General features: G+C 36.5%; 1 protein-coding gene across 2 annotated transcripts in view; it reads right to left on the bottom strand.

Moving 5' to 3' along the window:
• GRID2 (glutamate ionotropic receptor delta type subunit 2) overlaps positions 1 to 14,165 on the bottom strand; it is a 1,522,941-nt gene that overhangs the window by 709,172 nt on the left and 799,604 nt on the right. For both annotated transcript variants that reach the window (XM_063663917.1, XM_063663916.1), the window contains exon 4: positions 6,836 to 7,041. In XM_063663917.1, coding sequence (XP_063519987.1) covers positions 6,836 to 7,041 — 206 coding nt within the window. The remainder of the gene's footprint in view (positions 1 to 6,835; positions 7,042 to 14,165) is intronic.

Here is a 14,165-nt window from a genome sequence, read left to right as displayed (position 1 = left end):
TGCATTGTTGATTCATTAACATTGAACTCGTGGCCAACAGCACTATAACTCTTGCCTATACATTGCTTATCTAACACAGGTATTTTCTGTGTGATGCACATCACAGCTTTCTTGTGCTTAGGGACACTAGACCAGCACTTTAGCACTATGTTTGGGAGATATCTTAAACAGGGAAATCACCGATGAAAGCACAAAAAATCGAAAAAGGCACTAAATAGATAGAGAAAAGAACACTTGCTTGCCATAGAGGAGCTAAAACAAGAATGCAGAGAGCAGCTTTATTTGACCTTAATTACTAATAACTCAAGTTTTTGAGCTCTGCAAATATATGATCATGAAAGTGCACTGAGTATTGATTTTGGAATTACAAATAAAGTTTAATGAATACGTGAATTTGAAAAACAAAATCAGTTAATAAAGAAGACTGATTGTACCTAAATGTATGTTGATTCTCACATGCTGTCACATGCAAAATGTTCCTGAAAGCTGACATTTATCCCTTTAAAAAAAAAAGTAAGAAGCATAGGATTCTCTTCTAAATAAATAGGTGAATTTTCTAGGTGAATCGGGGCAACTAATGTTGCCATTATTATCCAAGAGCAAGGCAACATAAATACACATGCAAAATCTAGCACTACTTCCAGTAAAATGACCATATCCATCTTCTATCTACTCAATCTAAATGATCAAATTACCATTATGTAATAAATTAATGCTGTTGATGTTCTGAGGTAAATAATTTTTTAACTTAGAAATTTATAATTAGCCACATTATTCATCAAGGATGAAGTTAGAATGAATACATTTTCATAAGTGAAAATAATGACAATGATTGTGGATGCTTGTCATTCACAGTAGCTAGGTTCTATAAAATTCCTATGAACACTGCATTTGTGAATATTGAATCACTGCTCCTAGGGGAAATACAGAGTTTGGTCCCTGCCAGCCTCTGGTTTTATGCATTTCTATTTAAAGGCACTTTATTTAATATTCATTGTTGATTCATTATCATTGAACTTGTGGCCAACAGCACTATAACTCTTGCCTCTACACAGCTTATCTAACACAGATGTTTTCTCTGTAAGAAAAAAAAAAAAACAAAAACACTCTTCCTTCAGAAGTTACTTCAAGATATTTCCCAGCAAAGCTGGAAACTAAGAAATTGTAAGACACAGGAACCAGGAATTTGTGGATCTGACCCACTAGAATTTATCTGATTTTAGGGATGCACCAGAAACAGCAGGAAAGGGGGGCTCTGGGAGGAAAGGGTGCAGTCAGGAAATGGGGATTTTGGAGATTTGTTATTGAAAACAGTAATTTAGAATTTTCATAGCCAAAGATGAAGAAAAAAGTAAGAAAAGTAATAACTCAAACAAAAAACCTGAAGCTGAGTGATAAAAAAACCAAATATAATCATATCTTAATACTTTGTTGTACAGTGAACAATATTTATAGTGATAAAATATAAGCAAATTACAGATTTTCATCTTATAAAGCCAACTTTTAATCAAGGCATGAACAATTTATTTCTGGTAACAGAATAGAAAATACATGCTTCCAACACACTCAATATAAAAGTAAATCTGTGGATCATGGAAGCTGAGAGGTAGAAGAATGGAAAAATAGTGAACGAACTTTTACAACTAGTATATTGTCTTTACAGATACTATACTGTCAACAGTAGTTGGTATGGAAATAGAAGTGTAACTGTGTTACATAAAGTTATTCAAAATTGTGCTATAACTAGTAATATATTGAGAGGATGTGCAGGTGTAGGTGAAGGACATGAAGTAAATCATCACTTATCATATAAGACAAGGTAGGTAAGAGATGATAAACTAATAAATCAACCAATAATATTTACTAGAGTAAGTAAAAATTAAAACAAAAAAGTTAAAGAGCTAAGAGTCATTTAATCTACTGATATGGTTGGCTGTGTCCCCACCCAAATCTCATCTTAAACTGTAGCTCCCGTAGTTCCCATGTGTTGTGGGAGGGAACCAAGGGAGGTAATTGAATCATGGGAGCAGTTTCCCTCATATTGTTCTCTTGGTAGTGAATAAGTCTTACAAGATCTGTTGGTTTTATAAGGGGTTTCTCCTTTGGACTGGCTCTCATTCTCTCTTGCCTGCCACCATTTAATGCCTTTCACCTTCTGCCATGATTCTGAGGCCTCCCCAGCCCTGTGGAACTGTGAGTCCATTAAACCTCTTTTTCTTTATAAATTACCCAGTCTCAGGTATGGCCTTATCAGCAGCATGAGAATGGACTAATACATTTACCAAGGGAATATTATATAGCCATTAAATATTATTAGGAACACTTCATATGTCTCAATAGAATGATCTCCTAGAAGTTTAAAATTCCAAGCTCAGAATTTAAATGTAGTACATAACTATTTATGTAAGAAAAATAATAAAAATGTGTGTGTGTGTCTGTGTGTCTGTATATACTTGGAATGCCACATAAGAAACACTATTTGCGTCATGAAAAGGAACTCAGGTGTTTGAGGAACAGTGGCAGGATATTACCTTGTTGAACCTTTTAAATTTTGAACAATGCAAATACACAGGGTATGCTAAAAGTAAATACAAATTAAATTTTAAAATAAAAAATAAATACTTCTGAAAAGAATAACTGGAGGTAGTAATAAATAGATTCTTGTTTTTAATTTTAAAACCCTCAGTAGAATTTGATTTTTTAATTCTGTTCATGTATCATACACACACACACATACACACACACAAACACACACACACAAATTCTGAATTGTTTGCCCACCATTGTTTACCTGATTAATTCTTATTTATTTTTCAAGAGTCTGGTGACACAACTTATCTGTGAAGCTTGTTCTGACCCTGGCTAAGCTCTCTGTAGCATAAGTCAGTTCTCCTAGGGTATTCCAGAACATCATTGATCCATCACTATTATAGAATTTTCTTTCACATAGTAATATTTAATTATATGCTGCCTCCTCCACTAGACTGAGTGAAACTCTAGGTCACACAGAAATAATTTCTTTTTGTGTCTTCAGAATTTCAGTGTACTCTTTTTAATTTAGCTCTGCCTCTCTTTTGAATGAACTGCTCCCAGCACTAATAGGGTCAGCCTATTCCCTACTCAAAAGAATCAATCCTAGAACCCATGGAGGAGGTGGGATGTGTCTGAGAACAACTAATTGAGAAACAGGAACCATCTTGCAGGTTAGAGAACAGTACAATAGGTATTCTTTCTGCCATTCCTACATCATTGCTTAAGATGCCTGTGGAATAACTGGCCCACAGTTTGGAGACATAAAATCAGTGATTATAAAAGATAAATTACTAAAAAAAATGGTGGATGAGTGGGGAAAGACAGAAAAGTCTTTAAGGAAAGATAATAGATTTTATGTGTTTGGGGACCAAGATGGAAGGGATACATTATTATAAGTATAAAGTTCAGGGTCAAGGTTGGGGGACAAGGTGAGAACTTAAGATCATATCAGTTGAAATTGATTATCAGAAATACAAGGATTATCAATGAAAATTCCTTTAATGAAGTCTGAACTAATTCTGTCTACCTTTGAAGCAACAATTGTAGGTTATTGGTAATGAGTAGTAGTCCCCTGGCAGAGCTTCATGAATTGTAACACTCTGGGGTCTTAGCTTATCAATATTCTTTTTCCATTCTACAATCTCTTCTTCATCACTGGTTGCTTTCCCGACACCTGTGTAAAAAGGCTCAGCTTGTTTTATCCTAAAAATGAAACAGATATCCCTGGTTCTGATATCAGTCTCATGGGATTTTTAAAAATTTTAAACCATAATTTACCCTTACATTCATCACCAAACTTCTCAACAGGGTAGTCAACACACCCACCTCTACCCATTCCTTCCCTAGCCCTTTGCCTTCTTGCTGCATGCCCCGCCTCTGGGCTTTTGTTTATGGTCTTCCTGCTGCTTAGAATGCTCTTCCCACCATTTCTGCCTGATCCAATCCACATGTCCTTTAATGCTCAACTCAAGAAGCACCTCCTTCAAGATACCATCTTGAATGTTGAGCTCCTTCCTCAACATTTCGTGACTGTATACTTTACCTCTGCAACCAGACATGGCTGGCTCTGGAGATCAGCATAGATGTATGTGTTCTGCCATTACATGCATCTTATAATGCTGACACTCTTTCATTTTCCTTCTCCAACACCAGGCTATAAACTTGAGAAGAGGAATGGGATCTTTGTTGTCATTGTATCGCTAGTGCCTAGCATAGTTTCTAGGATGAACTGGAAAACCAATGAACTAGTAAATCAATGCATATTAAACTGATGAAAAACAAATAAACTACATCTCGAGCACTGATTTTTCCTGGTCTCCAGTCATGCATTTATAACCAACTTGTCTGGGAACCAAGGTTAAGTGCACAAACTCTAGAGACAAACTTATTGGAATTAATCCCAGATCTGTCTCTTCCTAGTTGTGTCATCTTGACAACTTAAACCCTATACACCTCAGTTTTCTTATCTACAAAACAAGGATGATGTTAGTACCAACTCAAAGGCTTTTTATGAAGATTATATGAGTTCATTTTTTAAAAAGGTCCTAGAAAAGAAAGCAGTAAGTAGTAAGAAGATAGTAAGTACTATAAAGGTGTTAAAACATAGTTAACACCACCTGAAGAATCCACTGCTAGCTCAAATTTTACAGGATCCAAATTGAACTCTCAAACATACTCCTCTGCCTTATGTGCTCATAACAGCTAATGGTACCTGTTATGGGTAAAGTTGTGCCATCACTACCTCCTTCTCAAATTTATATGTTGAATTCCTAATATCTGGTACCTTAGAATATGACCTTATTGGAGATAAGGTCTTTACAAAGGTAATCAAATTAAAATTAGGTCATTAGGGTGAACCCTCATCCAAACGACTCATGTCCTTATAGAAAAAGGAAATTTGGATACACAAACAAACACGAAGAGAAGAAAATGTGAATAGACATTGGAAAAAGAATTCATCTACAAGCCAAGGAGGGAGGCTTAGAACAGTTCCTTCCCTCACACCCCTCAGAAGGAATCAATCTTGCCAACATCTTGATTTTAGATTTCTAGCCTCCAGAACTGTGAGATGCAAACTTTCTGTTGTTTAAGCCTATGGCAGCTCTAGCAAAGGAATACACTAGCATTATCTCTGCTATAATGAACTACCCAAGATGGGTCATTTATAAAGGAAAACAGTTTAATGTTCTCACAGTTCCACATGGCTGAGGAGGCTTCAGGAAACTTACAGTCATGGTGGAGGGAGAAGCAAGCACCATCTTCACAAGGCAGCAGGACAGTGAGAGCGCAGGGGAAACTGCCACACTTAAACAATCAGATCTCGTGAGAACTCCCTCACTATCATGAGAACAGCATGGGGGAAACCGCCCCCATGATCCACTCACCTCCCACGAGGTCCCTCCCTCAACACATGGGAATTACCATTCAAGATGAGATTTGGGTAGGGGCACAGAGCGAAACCATATCAATACCACTTCTCTTTTATAAATTCCTAACCCATGACACAAAGTCCAGTTCAAATATACCTGCTCAGTGAAGTTTTCTCTGATCTCCTCCAACAAAAATAACCATAGATGCTTCAACCTCCTCTACTGCAATTTTAACATCCTAATTTATATTACATCCTCTGTGGACTTGCTTCCATCTTCCAGATTTGTGTTTCTTGAAGGAAAGAACCAACTTCTTTAAAATTGTAAATATTTTATATTATGAAAAAATGTAGTAGTTCAATAAGATTCCCTAAGTCATTTGCTGAACTCAAAAAGTAAAATGTTTATATTTGTCTTTAAACTGCATAATGAAGTTTCCTATTAAAATGAAAAATTTTATATTACTGACGGTTTTCCACAAGTTTTACCCTTCCTAGTGATTTATATTCTGCCTTATGTTTTTTGATACCAACTATAATGTGAGTGTCAAAGAACTTCTAACATGTTCCTAATTTGGAATCTTTATAGCAATACTTCAGGAGCTAACAGAAGCATAATAGTGAAATGAAGCAAAAAAAAAAAAAGTATTAAATAAATTCCCTTCCTCAAATTTAAAATATTTTTTAAAATTCCATGTGAAAGTATGTAACGTCATGACCAGTTCTATTACTATGTAACATTAAAAACTTGAAGTGGGGCAACTTGACAATAAACTTTTACAAGGCAATAGCAGGCATTTTAGAACACAGAGCTGTTATACCAATCACTAGAAAATCTTAATTGTATTTTTACTAAGTTTCAGAGCTTCTAACTAAATGAACAGATACATTTAAAAATTTGAGGATGCAGCATCATAAAATGTACAGTGGTCATCATTTTACAGAGTTTCAGACACTTAATTATTTGTGTTGGTACAAAGTTCACAGAGAAGATATAAATCTGTATATGTTTTGTAACAGTAATCATATTTAGGCAATATTATCCTGATTCAAGTAAATTTTTTTTCAGAAGTAAAATTTTAACTTACAAAAAATACTAAGGATTAGTTAGAGAGCTGTGCACTTGTGAATTTATTCTTGATCTTGCCAGATTCATTCAGGTCAACAGCACTTTTAAACTTCTATAAGACTTCTTAAAATTGTTCTGTCTATGTGCCCAAATATATGTAAATACAAATGTTCTCAGCAATTAACTGGACAGCAAGGGGTAAATGAGATGAGCGAGGCATTCACTATGCTACCTCCATTAGTGTTAACAAGAATTGTGTAGTTAATTCCCTCACACTGCTCTTAATTTTCATCTCCTCTGTAGAGTCTATTCCAAAGCTTTTAATTATTTTGCACAACTCTCACCCCAAGACAATTTTCACTTACCTCAGTAATGAAGGATTTGGCTGTAGCAGGATTCATAACAAGGATCGCTCGCCTAAGAGTGTCTCGATAGCGATTCAGTTCTTCTATTCTCATGGTGTCAAAGAGAGTGGTGATCATTTTATTGATGTTGTTTTCTACCTTCTGAAGTGCAACATCCATTCCCTGCTGAGACACTTTGTCCAAGAACTCCTGTATTCCACGGATATCTGGAAACATCAAAAGTCCATCAAAATACATGTGAATTATTGTACAGAAGGAAGGCATAAGCTATTTCACCTATATCAGAATAGATTATTGTTCCACATTGTAGGCTGTCTAAAATTACCAACTGAGTAGCTGACAGAACTCTCAAATATGTTTAAGGTTTGGTACATTTTGAAGTGTTCACATGAAAAATGTAGGAATTGTTATTTTTTAAATGGATTTCTTTTTATCTACATGGAACCTAAATGATGTCAATCCTAGAAATGTTGGTTGGGTGAGGGCACACGGAGGTGGTTGGAGAGATGCCCCATTTCTCTAGAGCAAAACAAGAAGGGAAAGACATTCCCTATTTTCCTTAGCATTTTAAAGAGTAATATTAACCTCATGTAAGCATGAATATCATTGATGACTGATGAATCCGAATCAAGATTATGAATATTTCTTAAAATAGGCAACAGTATCACTAAACTTGACTTTTATCAGTTAAACAGAAAGTTTCAAAAGGTTATCTTCAAAGGGCCTCAGGTCACTTAGACCACAAATAAAAGCTGAATTTTAATCTATTTAATGACTATTACCTCCTTAGCTAAATTTGGAAAAGTTGGTAGGAGATACCAAGTTTGCCCTAGTAAGGAGAAAATACTTAATGTGCAAAACATATTTTTTCAAAACATATTTCAGCATTTTAGAAAATGTTAAGTTACATTTTTGAATGCATGATGATCAGCAAAATATTTACATACTTATTCCAAAATAAGCAAAGTTCTAGAAATTTATCAAATTAAAATGTCCAGTGTCCACGTCACATTTAAATAAGAAAAGTAAAATTCAATCTAAAGAGTTTATCATTTGTACTTTGATGTGTATTTAAGTAACATTAAATGTCTGAAATATCACAAATATTTCTTCTTAGTATCAGATTGCTTGTTTATAGAAGAAGATATCTGAAATACGTATCTGGCACAATACAAGCTTCATATACATTATGCTATAATCTTAATATAGTAGATTTTCTTTTACTATATCATGAACTTTATTTTTCATTACATATCCAAAGAATAAAATATTTAAAGGGCAAATACTAGAGAAACAAGTAAATGGGATTGTAGGGAACTTATGAATAGACTAGATCTCAAAATCCTTAATAGTGTGTGCTTGCCTGCATGTAAAATTTGCCTCTCAATGGTAATAGTTAATTTATGTATTTTTCAACATACAAACCAGAAAAAGCAATAAGTAAATCTACAGAACAGGAAAACAAATAGCCAAAAATCTAGAAACTACATTTACTCTTATAAACATTTATATTTGCAAGGTTACAAATTGACTAAAATAACAATTTTGCTTTCTTCTTCTGATTGCTTTCATTTTAAAATAGTTGTTGTAAATATTATATGTTTGCTTATCTGATGACTTTAAAAATCTTTACAACATATATACTGTATAAATTCTATCTTACATTTCTTATCATTAATTATGTGGTAAACTCAGGATGCTACCATCAAAGCAGGTTAAAAGAATAAAATCCTCAGCTAGGGCAGAGGATGAAATAAAAGAGGTGGAATAATAAAGGTGTTATGTATTCATTCCATATCCAAGTCAGAATGTACATAAGGGTGTAAGACTCTGAAACATGAATTAAGCAAAGGGTTAAATTTGATGGAATTTGGTTGACGCTGGTAGAGGTACAATAACAAGACTATGTACATGCTAAGCAGATGTTCTTAAACTTTGATGTGAATCAGAATCATTTGAGAAACTTATCAAAAATACACAAGCTTGGGCCTCACCCCAGAAACAATGATACCTTTAGAATACATGTCAGAGGCCCAGTGTGGTGGCTAATGCTTGTAATTCCAGCACTTTGGGAGGCTGAAGGGGGCAGATCACGAGGTCAGGAGTTTGAAACCAGCCTGGCCAATATGGTGAAACCCCATCTCTACTAAAAATACAAAAATTAGTCAGGCGTGGTGGCACACACCTGTAGTCCCAGCTACTTGGGAGGCTGAGGCAGAAGAATCGCTTGAACCCGGGAGGTGGAGGTTGCAATGAGCCGAGATCATGCCACTGCACTCCAGCCTGGGTGACAGAGTGAGACTCCGTCTCAAAAAAAAAAAAAAGAAAAAAAAAATACATGTCAGAGCAGATGGAGCAGATTATTGATTTCAAATTGTAAGTTGTTCTTTATTTGAGTTACTTAAATTGTACATCTGAATACAAGGCAAACAAAACAAAAGTTACATTGAAATAGATCCAAGATGCTCAGAAAACAGAGCATGACTAGAGAATAAAGTTTCAGATTACTTATTCTCTGTGAAATCTTCTGATTACAAAAATAAAATACCAGTGCTAGTTTACATTTTCACTTTGAGAAAAAACTTGTTCTCCAAAAACATTTGTTGAATATTAGACACAATGCTAGGAGCTAGGAGCACATCGATGAATACCCATCCAAACATTAAAACAGACAATAAACACGTAAACAAACTAAAACCAAAGCACACTAAGTGTTTGGAAGAAAACAATGAACGAATTGGTAGATGATAACAGGGTGAGGAGGAGGATCTATTCTACTTAGAGGAAGGTTTCTCTGCAAAACTAGTATTTAAACTCTGAGGTAAAGGATAAGAAGACATTATCCAAGCAAATAGATAAGGAGAAAAGGCAACAGCTCAGAAAATGCCCAGGACATTAAAGAGCCTGTGGATCAAAAATCTATAGGAGACCACTGTGGTTGCAGCCTAGCTAGTGAGACATGAAGCTGGATGGAGAGGAAGAGTCAGGTTGTGTAGATCTCTGTGAGACACAGGAAGAGGTTTTAATTTTATTCTAAATACAGCTTTAATTTATTGAAAGTTTCAAGTAGAGGATCTGCCTTAAGTGGGTGACTGGATATGTGAGCAGAATGAAAAGCAGTTTAAGTCTGGAAGTGACGTGTTTGATTGTATGTTTTAAATTGGGGCTGGGTGGGCTGGCTCGTGTCTGAAACTCCAGCACTCTGGGAGGCTGAAGTGAGCAGATCACTTGAGGCCAGGGGTTCAAGACCAGCCTGGCCAACATGGTAAACCTCGTCTCTACTAAAAATACATAAAATTACCCAGGCTGAGGCATGAAAATCGCTTGAACCTGGGAAGTGGAGGTTGCAGTGAGCTGAGATCATGTCACTGCACTCCAACATGAGCGACAGAGTGAGATGCCACCTCAAAAAAATTTTTTTTAGATCTAATAAATTAATTCTCCTTAATTTGAAACTATGTAACTTTTTTTAGCTTTAATTTTTGATCAGAGTGATATGTATACTGAAAAGTGATGTGACAAAGACCACTATAACCCCTCTGTTTCCTAACACTGGAATTCTGGTTGTCGCTTCTTAGATATGTGACTGTAACATTTTTTGAAAATTTCTCCTCAACTGTAAATGAAGAATTTATTTGTTTATATTTATTTTTGAGACAGGATCCCACTCTATTACCCAGGTTGGAGTGTAGTGGCATGATATCAGCTCATTGCAACCTCCACCTCCCAGGCTCAAGTGATCCTCCCACCTCAGCCTCCTGAGTAGCTGAAACTACAGGTGCACACCTCCATGCCAGGCTAACTTTTGTATTTTTGGTAGAGACAGGGTTTTGCCATGTTGGCCAGGCTGATTTGAACTTCTGAGCTCAGGCGATCCACCTGCCTTGGCCTCCCAAAGTGCTGGGATTACAGGCATAAGCCACCATTCCCAGCAAAAAATATTTATCTTATAGAAGTCTTCAAAGATTGATTTTGCAAAAGTGTCTGTGTGTGTTTGCTGTGTATATACAAAATCTAGTGTAGGGTCTAACATATTGTAATTCCTTTATTGTTAGTAACAGAACATGACTATTTGTTAAGAGACCACCATTCTTCCCACCAATAGGCCAGATTGCCTAAATTTCACTGATGGCTAGCTACCCAAAATGGCAAATGTAAATTACAAGGTAGACTCATGGAATGAAGGAGTTAAGCATAAATAGTTTTGCTTATTTGAGGAAATGACACCAAATACCCATGATATGTGGCAATTGGTAAGTTCAATGAGAGAAGATTCAGAGCCATGCTGTTTAGGAGCTGCTCTGTGTAAAAGTCATTAAAAAAGAGAGTAGGCTGGGCGCAGTGGCTCATGCCTGTAATCCCAGCACTTTGGGAGGCCAAGGCATGTAGATTGCCTGAGGTCAGGTGTTTCAGACCAGCCTGGCTAACATGGTGAAACCCCATCTCTACTAAAAATATAAAAAATTAGCTGGGTGTGGTGGCGCATGCTTGTCGTCCCAGCTACTCAGGAGGCTGAAACAGGAGAATCGCTTGAACCCAGGAGGCAGAGGTTGCAGTGAGCCGAGATGGCACCACTGCATTCTAGCCTGGGCAACAGAGGGAGACTCCATGTCAAAAAATAAAAAAATAAAAGAGAGTAAGCCTTTGGTTTTGTTCAATGAACATGAACATCATCACACATCACAATCATTCATCCACATTATCTGTATGCTGATTAGCTGGCAGCCAATGAGATGAGTTATCTGTGTTTCAGAAATAAAGAATATATGGCTCCTGACCTCAAGGTGCTTCCAGGTGAGTGGGTGTGACTGGGTGCTGTTTATGGATAACAGAAAGCTAAAAGAAGTTTCTGTAGTTTCCAGTAATTTATTCTACTGACCAGATAATTACATAACAACAGGTGGTGGAAGGCTCATTAATTGAGTTATTAAACATAAGATTGGGGGAGGGGGAAGATTTTTTTCCATGGCACTATGAAGAACTTGCGGTAGGCAGAATATTGGTCTCCCCAAAATGCTCACATGGTAATCCCTGTAATCTGTGAATATACTAGATTACACAGCAAAGACAAATTAAGGCTGCAGGTAGAATTAAAGCTGTTAATTGTCTGATCTTAAAATAGGGAGATTATCCCACATTATTTGGGTGGTTCTAGTGTAATCACAGTCTTTAAAATTGGAAGAGGGAGACAGAACAGGAGCATCAAAGGGAGGTCTAACATCTGAAGAATGTGTTGAGACCCAGCATCTTCAGAGAGATGCAAGGCTGCTAGCTTTGAAGATGGGGGAAAGGGATCTTGAGTGAAGAAAGGTGGGTTGTTTCTAGAAGGTGGAAAAGGCGAGGAAATTGACTCTTCCCTAGAGCCACCAGAGAACACAGCATTCCTGACACTGATTATAGTCCACTGAGATTCCATTTCAGACTTGTGATCTAAAAATTACTACTAATAACTTGTATTGTTTAAGCCTCTAAATTTGTGGTAATTTTATACACCAGCAATAGAAACTAACATAGAACTATATTTTAATCCATAAGTCTGTATTTTTCCAAATTGTAATCCACTGAGTTTTATTTTGGAGTCATCTGGAAAACTTGTCGGAAATGAAGATTTTTGCTCAATCCCATTTCTATGGGATCAGAAACTCTCAGGAAAAAAAAAAAAAAAACAAGGGATTTTCTCTCACTTGATGCTTCTTAAGAGACTATTTGGGAACCAGTGCTCCAATTTCTTAACCTTCTTTGTGTTACAGACTCTTTTGAGAAAGTCAAAGATTATGAATTCTCTCTCCTCTCAGTAAATGCACATACTGAAAACATTCTGCACACTGCCAAGATTATAATCTCTTAGTCAACTCTGCTTGCCTCCCTTAAAAGTAGTTATTGGAGAACCTGGATTAGCATATCGTCCCTGCTGTTACTGATTTTTTTCTTATCCAGACTGTATAACAGGGTAAGGTATAAATATTTCCATGCTAAAAAGTAATGTGAGGTTTTATTTAAAAGAGAGGAAAATTTTAGATAAAAAGATAGCAAACACATAAATACTTTCCCTGAAAACCTTTCATTGTTTTAGTTACTATTTAATTGTCCTTCAGGCCTAAGAAAAGCGTATTAACTGTAGAAGGTTGGGTTCCCAAGAAGCAGACTCTGGGGTGGAGATTAGAGACCAGAGAGGCTATCAGGGACTGTTCTTGGGAATAACACTGTGCCACAAGGGAAGGGAACAAGAAAGAGCCAGCAGAGGGAGGCTACGATGCAGTTTCAGCGAAGACCTGCAGGGAGCTCTGGAAGTGGGATGGTCTTCAGAGTTATCCCAAGTTAGCGCTGGTGGAAGGAGGAAGTTTACACCCCTGTGTGGCCTTTGGTGAGGTGGTTCTCCTAAGCAGAGGGTAACTCATAAGGAAGGTAGTCAGCGGCAAGTCCTCTCAGCATTTGGGAGAAGACAGCCTTCAGTTTTGAAGGGGGATTTCTGTGGCACAGGACCAGAGTCCATCCTGAATTTTTCCTTACATTTATCAAGTCAAAAGTTACTGTTTTGGTTTTCAGGGTGCTTTGATGATATGTAAAGCCTTTATAAATCATTTGCAGTCAACATTTCCATCTTTCATTTAGAAAACAACTTTTTTATCTAGAGGAAAACACACTGCATTTGGTGTAAGAAAACTAGGTTTGGATTCTTACTTAGCCATCAGTATAACCCTGTTAACTTAGAATCGTAGTTCCAAGTTAACAGGGTTATACTGGTGGCTAAGTAGTTGATGTCTTTTATTTTTAATCTTCCCAATATTTCTTTTCCTTTATTCAAACAACAAGATGCCACTTTTCATTTAAGAAATAAATCTGGATGCCTCCCTTGTTTTCTACATGTGCCCAACTCTCTAGGTTGCATTGCTGGATGGTCATGAGTCCCGGGCTGGTTAGTTCGAACTCTCCATGTCCTCTGGCCTAAGTAATTTTTTAAGGGATAGTGCTGACTGTACTTTGAAAACATTAAATCAATGTTTTCAGGATGCAGTGGAGCCCATAAATAACCCTCTGATTCATCCCTACAGTTGATTTTTTCTTTGTTTTTGTGCATATGGGTAACAAATGTGTACATATCTACCCAGCATACAGGATTTAGTCATTTCCATGCTAAGATATTTTGTCAATACTTATTATGCATATCTAGGTCTCTAATTTTAAGGAACAGTTTAACAAATTACAGTGAAGATTGAAATGTGAAATATGGATAATCAGAAGAAGTGGTCTTTCTTGTGTATCACAAGTTGTCCCAATGCGGTAGTTTTGCGATTGCAGCAGCCAACATGTCTAGTGTGAAAGTAACTAA

This window comes from Pongo pygmaeus, chromosome 3 (genome assembly GCF_028885625.2).
Source record: "Pongo pygmaeus isolate AG05252 chromosome 3, NHGRI_mPonPyg2-v2.0_pri, whole genome shotgun sequence".
NCBI classification, from domain to species: domain Eukaryota; kingdom Metazoa; phylum Chordata; class Mammalia; order Primates; family Hominidae; genus Pongo; species Pongo pygmaeus.
Note: the sequence above shows the minus strand (reverse complement) of the source record. Positions and strands in the feature narration are given on the sequence as shown.